The 8,404-nt window shown below is 42.2% G+C and overlaps 1 protein-coding gene across 2 annotated transcripts in view; it reads right to left on the bottom strand.

Moving 5' to 3' along the window:
• Positions 1-609: 609 nt before the first annotated feature.
• LOC122990042 (phospholipid-transporting ATPase ABCA1-like) overlaps positions 610-8,404 on the bottom strand; it is a 58,992-nt gene continuing 51,197 nt past the window's right edge. For both annotated transcript variants that reach the window (XM_044363162.1, XM_044363163.1), the window contains exons 43-49: positions 8,200-8,306; positions 6,444-6,585; positions 5,836-5,970; positions 4,386-4,489; positions 4,199-4,291; positions 2,126-2,369; positions 610-1,635 (exon numbers count right to left, since the gene is read on the bottom strand). In XM_044363162.1, coding sequence (XP_044219097.1) covers positions 1,486-1,635; positions 2,126-2,369; positions 4,199-4,291; positions 4,386-4,489; positions 5,836-5,970; positions 6,444-6,585; positions 8,200-8,306 — 975 coding nt within the window. In that variant the 3' untranslated portion in view covers positions 610-1,485. The remainder of the gene's footprint in view (positions 1,636-2,125; positions 2,370-4,198; positions 4,292-4,385; positions 4,490-5,835; positions 5,971-6,443; positions 6,586-8,199; positions 8,307-8,404) is intronic.

The raw sequence follows: 8,404 nt of genomic DNA, 5'->3' as shown, positions 1-8,404 counted from the left end.
GTTTTACACACAAACTCATCAAGAGTTTTCACTTTACTAATTGAAATTCAAGTGAATGGGCCCAAAACTTGCATCATTTTGATGACACAGGTGTGAGCGAGACAGACATGTCTCACCCTGCAGAAAATTCTCATCCTCACACCGTTGAGATTTGATGCTTCGCCATGACAGAGGAAGTTGCTATAACTTTATTGTAAATGCTCCAGTCTGCACCAAACTTTACATGTTTGATAAGAGTCCCGGCCTGAACACATCTACATGACAATATTCCATCACTGATGCAAACTGGCTGAATTTCAGTGAAGCAGCCCCAGCAGCAGGCAAAACATCTACATGCCCGTCACAGGAGACCTTCGATTGCGTCATGGCCTGCCATGCATGGAGGTGCGAGGGCCCATTCAACGCTGCTTGCAGCTTTAATTTAATTTTATTTCATGTTTTGTTGACTCCACTCACTGACTGCAGGTTTGAAGTTATGATCTGATGGTTTTACTCTCTGCAGTCTGGACTGACGAGGTTTTTGTTGTTTTGATGAACGTAAAACCTTTTAGAGCTCAAATCCCAAAAGATCTGATTCATAAAGCAGAGACGGAAGAATGAACGAGTTGGTAGATTTGTTTCATTTATTGTGTTGTTCAGGACCAGTAACAGTTCTTCTTCCCATCAGCCTTTTCTGTCACATTTAAACTGATAATCAATAAACATTTTCCAGTTGATCAGTTAAAAACAATCAATACATCATCAGAGGATTTCAGTGCAAAGACAAACTGATCTGATGAACACATAAAGTGCTGAAGAAGTCTGAGCAGCTGCTGTCAGCAGAGAATCACCTGCAGCTTCAACAGCAGCAGATTGATCGATCGATCATGATCGATCAAGAGGAATCAATGATCGATCAGTAGGAATCAATGAGTGATCAGCTGTCCTCAGGGAAGTCAAATACTGTAGTGTGCTTTCAGAAGCTGATGAGGTATTTTACTGCTCAGACACCAAAACAACAAATCTGCTCTTTTTATCATCTTTTCTTAAAAAAACTATAAAATCAATCAGCTCATCGATCACTCTGATTGGCTGTTAAACGCTACAGGAAACAGTAATGCCGCCTGTTTCAGCTACACATATAAATAAAACTCTGACAAAATAAAACGGAATCAAACGTTTTTAAAAAAGGATTTTTGCAGTCGAGCCCTCGGCCGTTGAAATGATTTGGATTCTTCATGGTGAGAAAAACAAACAGACCCTGAATCGTTCCGTTATCGGAGGCGCCGGTCGGATTACAGAGAAGAAAACTAAACATGGCGGCGCCCGGCGGCGTGCCGCTGGAGGAAACATGGCGGCTGTTATTCAAGTTTAGAACAGTCAGTCTGGGCGGCGGCCAGCGAGCAGCGCGGCGCCTCCACAGGAAATCGTTTGCATTGACTGGCATGAGGCAGCAACCGACGCCGCCCACCATCAGTATGACATCACAACGGGTGAGTCACATGATCACATGACGCTCTCTCTCTGTTTGTCGTCCCCGCACGCTCCTCGGCCGGAGCTCAGCGCGGGAACATCGATGGCGACATCTTTCCGTCTCACCGAGTTGTCTTTGGAGTGATAGTCGTCACTCTGGTCCTTCGCAAAGTTCACAAACACCTGAAACAACAAACAAACAAACAAGTAAATAAACAAATAAACAAACTATCTGATCCTGTTTCATTTGCTTTTCCATGTGTGTGTACCTGGTCCAGTGTGTATTGTGTGTGTGTATTGTGTGTGTGTGTGTGTGTGTGTGTGTGTGTGTGTACCTGGTCCAGTGTGTGTGTGTGTGTGTGTGTGTGTACCTGGTCCAGTGTGTGTGTGTGTGTGTGTGTGTGTGTACCTGGTCCAGTGTGTGTGTGTGTGTGTGTGTGTGTACCTGGTCCAGTGTGTATTGTGTGTGTGTATTGTGTGTGTGCGTGTGTGTGTACCTGGTCCAGTGTGTATTGTGTGTGTGTATTGTGTGTGTGTGTGTGTGTGTACCTGGTCCAGTGTGTATTGTGTGTGTGTATTGTGTGTGTGTGTGTGTGTGTACCTGGTCCAGTGTGTGTGTGTGTGTGTGTGTGTGTACCTGGTCCAGTGTGTGTGTGTGTGTGTGTGTGTGTACCTGGTCCAGTGTGGTCTGGGTGACAGAATAGTCTTCGATCCTCAGCGTCTCTTTATTTTTGGCCAGGATGGAGAAGATGTGAGCGAGTGAGGTGAGAGAAGACGGCAGCTGGTACTGCAGCATGTTCCTGTGTTTCTCCTTCAGCGTGCTGCCGCTCAGCTCGCTCTCGATGAACTTCATGACAGGCAGCAGGTCGGGGTCGGGCCCCGCCACCCGCAGGATGATGGTGTACCCGTCGCCAAACCTACAGACACATACAAGCTTTATTACACACACACACAACACGCTAAATACACGTTAACACCCGTCATCTAACCCACAGACACATACAAGCTTTATTACACACACAACACGCTAAATACACGTTAACACCCGTCATCTAACCCACAGACACATACAAGCTTTATTACACACACACAACACGCTAAATACATGTTAACATCCTCAGGACGATGGTGTATAGAAGTGCATTCACCAAAGAAAATGAAATTTGAGGCCTTATCTCATAAATATGATATAGCATCTCAATAGCGATGAGGCAGGATGAAGAAGAATGAGATAGGATGAGGAAGGAAGAGGAAGGATGAGGCAGGATGAGGTAGGATGAGGAAGGATGAGGCAGGGTGAGGAAAGATGAGGTAGGAAGAGGCAGGATGAGGAAGGATGAGGAAGGATGAGGTAGGATGAGGAAGGATGAGGAAGGATGAGGAAGGATGAGGTAGGAAGAGGGAGGATGAGGAAGGATGAGGTAGGATGAGTTAGGATGACGAAGGATGCCTGCCCTCCACATGTACTTCCATACTACTGATTTCTAATCATCCTAATTACTGCAGCATAACAATGTCGTCATTTCTCGTCGTTCCTCTGTGTTTTCCTAAATGATATGATGTTACAGTTTCTGCTTCCTGACTCACAGACATCTGTAGGATGTTTTCCTATGATGAAAAGTCTGCTGTTCAGATTCTGCTCCTACTGATTTCTTTCCTGCTGTTTTTCACATCTGTCAACATCTCAGCCTCCAGATGTCTGATTAAAGTGATAATAACACCATCCAGTGTATTGGTGGTCCTGTGTGGACCAGTCCAGTCCAGTCAGAGAGATACATCTCCTGCACTCACTCAGGTCTGACTGACATCACTGAGTCCACACACACACACACAGGTCGGTCAAACGAAGCCACGTCTTTGTCTCTTTCATGAATTCCTGATCAGGATGCATAAAGAACGAAACCTGAGTACAGTCATCACCTCAGTTACCTATTAACTCTAATGACCTTTGAACCTTTTGCTTTAAGTAAAGATTTTTGCTGGTAAAGTTAAGAGTCATGATCCTTGTTTCATGCAGTGCGGCTCTGTGGTTTGTGTAGTTTATGTGCTGTTTGCTATTGACTAATATATATCTAGTCCCACTTATACACGACTGGCAGTCAGTCAGTGAAGTTATTAGTTTACATTACATTGTCTGTTTAACATCTAATCATTGATTTCTTACTGGCTGTTTGTTTGACATTCGCCATGTAGCTTATATGTCTTGTCTCATGTCTGCTTTCTGTTCATCAAACACTACCGCAGCTGCTGCTCAACAGCCAATCATACTGTGACCGCCAGCCTGCATCACATCCTCCTCACTCTGTCCAGTTACACTATCACCAGAGCTCCCAGACCTCCTTCACCCACATTACCCAGTGATATTAATCTCTCCAGTGTCTCAGATCCTGCCTCCGTCCCCTCAAATGATGATTGATTCCCTCCTTAAACCTCTCCCGTAATAACAAGATCAGGATCTCAAAATTACAGGAAAACTATGAGTTAGTTTTCAGGTGTCAGAGAGGAAAAATTCAGATTCTGTTTCCTGCATCCACTCGTCTGAACCAGTCGCCTCCCGGTGGCCGTTTCAGAGAAGACATGCAGATGAAACACACGACTGATCTGTTTTATTTTCAGTTGTTTCTGTTATTTGTGTTTAGTAAAAACACATTTAAAAAAGTTTTTCTAACTCTGCATCATTTTTGTGATCAGTGATCCTGCTGTGTGTGTGTGTGTGTGTGTGTGTGTGTGTGTGTGTCAGTCTTACCTGTTCTTCAGGTGTTGGACGCTTCCGAGACACCTGAACCTGCCGTTCACCATGATGGCCATCCTGGTACACAGAGCCTCACACTCCTCCATACTGAGGACACACAGACACATTACGTAGTGAGAAGTAAGAACTTTATCTAAAGACACGTCTCTACTGTCTGTCCTCAGGTGTGTGTGTGTCCTACCTGTGTGAGGTGAGGACGACCGAGCGTCCCTCCTTGATGACGCTGTGGATGCAGTTCCAGAGCGCTCGGCGAGCTTTGGGGTCCATGCCGGTTGTGGGTTCGTCCTGTAACGAGGAGGACAGCCAGGTTGAGGTTGGCCCACAGGTGAAGCAGGAAGCAGAGCGAGAAGGTGAGCAGGAGGGGGAGGAGCGGCATCCTCACTCTTCTTCTGTGGTGTCTGTTTGAAACCTCCCTCACCCTCCTGTTTTCTTCTTCTGTTGTTATTAAACTGAGCAGCAGCTCCTTTTAATCTGCCCTCTGTTACACAAACACCCCCCCTCCCCCACCAGGTGCTCTGTGATTGGCTGAGAGGGCTCTGATGCTGTTGTGTAACTCTGGGGTTTTAACAGAACTGCACTGTAAAAAACTAACATTTAAATCTGATCAATCAGCTCCTTATTGATTCACTACTTGTTCATTTCTTCATCAATACACTGATCAATAATTTAATGAAATATGATTCACAGCAGACTGATTAATGCTGCTTCTGATCGGATTTTTAAGGATATTAAGTGATTATTATGTTCTGACATAATATGGTTCATATTTTCTGTTTCCTGTGTATAAACAAGCGTTTTATTATAAGACGACTCAGTTCACACTTTTAAATCTCTGAAACTATTTCATGTGATGTCGTCTTACCGTCTCTCTTAATTTTAATTTCCTCATTGATCTTTTCTTCTCTTTCACCTTCTTCCTGTGGGCATCACTGTGTGATTATAGTATTGATTCTTTATATATTATATATATATATTTAGCTGTGTGCAGACACTGAAGCAGTAACTAGTTACACAAATAAACATTCTCTCTTTGACTTCAGGTGAGATCAGCTCGTAAAGCCTGCAGGGGTCGGAGTTAAAGACCATCCTGCATTAAGCTCCATTATGAATACTGTCTTATATTTATACAAAAGTTAATTCCTGTAAATATATTCCAACACCTGGAATGAAAACTTGGGAGATATTATTTCTGAACTGGGACACAATGTGGAAGAACATCACAAGTGTCTCTAAAAACATGAAGTTCTGCCATCGAGACGATTTAACTCCCAGATTTAAGGAGCTTTTACAGCTGAAGAACAAAGGGCTACATAAGATATTATTATTATTATTATTATTATTATTATTATTATTATTATTATTATTATTATTATTATTATTATTATTATTATTAGTTATTAATAACAACAAATAATTGAGGACCAACATCTATATAACTGTAGATGTGATAATAAGCAGGAAATATTTCTGTATTTTGTTCAACAGATTTTGAAAAGTTGTTTGTAAAGTATTTATGTTTCATTCAGTAAAATCTGTCCTATGAGATGATGGTCTGCAGGTCACATGACCGACTGATGGAGAGTCTGAAGTGTTTTGAAGAAAACATGAAACAAAAACGTAAAACGTCTTACCAGGAAGACGACGGGCGGCCCTCCAATCAGAGCCATGGCTGTGGACAGTTTCCTCATGTTTCCTCCGCTGTAGCTTCCTGCTGCTTTATCTGCGTACTTCACCAGACCCAACTTCCTGATGCCCCACTCCGCCACCTGCCAATCAGACACCGGTGTCAGGCTCAGCGTCACAGTATGTTTAGACTCAGCTCAGTGAACAGTGTGTAGTTTAGACTCAGCTGAATGAACAGTGTGTAGTTTAGACTCAGCTGAATGAACAGTGTGTAGTTTAGACTCAGCTCAGTGAACAGTGTGTAGTTTAGACTCAGCTGAATGAACAGTGTGTAGTTTAGACTCAGCTGAGTGAACAGTGTGTAGTTTAGACTCAGCTGAATGAACAGTGTGTAGTTTAGACTCAGCTCAGTGAACAGTGTGTAGTTTAGACTCAGCTGAATGAACAGTGTGTAGTTTAGACTCAGCTGAATGAACAGTGTGTAGTTTAGACTCAGCTGAATGAACAGTGTGTAGTTTAGACTCAGCTGAATGAACAGTGTGTAGTTTAGACTCAGCTGAATGAACAGTGTGTAGTTTAGACTCAGCTGAATGAACAGTGTGTAGTTTAGACTCACGTCGCAGACTTCCTTCTCGGGGACTCCTCTGAGGACGGCGTACAGCTCCAGGTGTTCTCTTCCTGTCAGCAGCTCGTTGATGGCGTCAAACTGAGGACAGTAACCCATCCTCTTATGGACCTCATCGATCTCTCGGAGGATACTGAGAGAGAACAGAACAATTATTTGGATTTTAAGTCCTCTTGTGTTTCTGATATTATTTTAAATTTTACAAAAAGACAGCTTCCAAAGACAGGGAACTGAACAGCGATGCCTTCTGACTCCTTTACCTTTATATTTATTATTGACGGAGGTTAAATTAACACCCAAAACCCCCAGAAACACTCATTAATGATTACTTTCTATGTATCTGTACTGTGAAGATGAAGAGCAGAACATGTGACTGACAGTTGATGGATAGTTTATCCTGCAGGTGTTGATATGATGTCACCAGGTGTGTTTGTATGAACTACAAATACTCATTTATGTTTTTTTATAGGATGCAGGGCTCCCAACCTGAAATTTGCATATAATAACTAAGTTAATACTTTTCATGTTTTCACATTAAAATATGAATATTTTCATACATTAATATATATTTTAATACATCTTTTGACTTACAGTCTCACCATATTTGAAATATTACGTTAAAAATGTCTCTATGACCAAAATCTCATATCCAGATAAAGATATGTATCCCAGTATATCACATCCTCTGTAAAATGCAGATTTATTGCTGCATCTGTAACATGTGGAATAACAAAGTGATGTGTGACACAACAAAATAAACGATCGAGCTTAATATGAAACCATCGACGTTTTTCTATCACATGATATATCATCATATCACTGAAGCTAAATCAAAGCTGGACCTCACTATCAGCTGAAGTGTTTCTCATTTCCCTCCTGTGTGTGTACGAAGGACCTGCAGGGTCCCCGAGCCGCAGGTTGAACACCACATGTAGCTGCGTGCAGCTGTAATTCTGGATCATTGATTGTGTAGAAACACTTCAGCGAGTTCTGAGTGTAATTCTGTGTTTGGAGCTGCTGAATGAAGATCTGCAACAAATAATGAGCTTAACCAGAAACAAACGGAGGTCAGAGGAGAGTTTCTTTCTGCTCACATGCTGATGCTTTACAGGCCGAGTCCTGTATGTTTACATCACTTTAACACTTTACACTTTGACTGCTTTTAGGCCAACGAGTAATAAAACATCTGGATATCAATATTAGAGCCGATATGACATCTTATTTTGGAGGATATAAACAAGTTATGACCACATTTGCATTGAAGCATCTGTTTAATAAGTTAGAAACATTCTCTACTGAAATCAGATATTATTGATCAAAAACAGGTAAACAAGACAAAGAATCTGACCAGAGTTGATTAAATGATTAGTTGATTAAATGATTAGTTGAGGCAGAAAATCAATCGTCAACTATTCTGATCATCAAATAACGGTTTGAGACATTTTTATGGCACAAACAGCCAAATATTCACCAGTTTTAACCTCGCAAAGTCATAATTTGCTGTTTTGTTTTGTTGCTGCCTTAAATCAGACGAAGCAACTGATTCCAACCTTTAATACTTTCTACACACGTTGATTCTCTGACGGACGGTTTCACTCAGCTTCATTTAACAGTGGAGGAGAAACAGTTTTCAGTGTTTTTCCCTCCTGAAGTTAAAGAGTTAATTCAGCTGCAGTAAGCAGGTTAATCCTCGAGTCCAACAACAACAACAACACAGATTATAATCAGCGGTGACCTTTGACCTCACCTCTTCCCTGCCAGAAAGGCCTCTCCGCTGGTCACCAGCGTGTCTCCTGTCAGCATCTTAAACGTCGTCGTCTTTCCGGCTCCGTTCACACCGAGCAGCCCGAAGCACTGACACACACACACACACACACACACACATACAGTTCATTATGACACACACACACAGTATATATACACATATATACATATTCACATGTATTGATGGT

This window comes from Thunnus albacares, chromosome 10 (genome assembly GCF_914725855.1).
Source record: "Thunnus albacares chromosome 10, fThuAlb1.1, whole genome shotgun sequence".
Taxonomy (NCBI): domain Eukaryota; kingdom Metazoa; phylum Chordata; class Actinopteri; order Scombriformes; family Scombridae; genus Thunnus; species Thunnus albacares.
The sequence above is the reverse complement of the archived record's forward strand: the minus strand, read 5'-3'. Positions and strand labels throughout refer to the sequence as shown.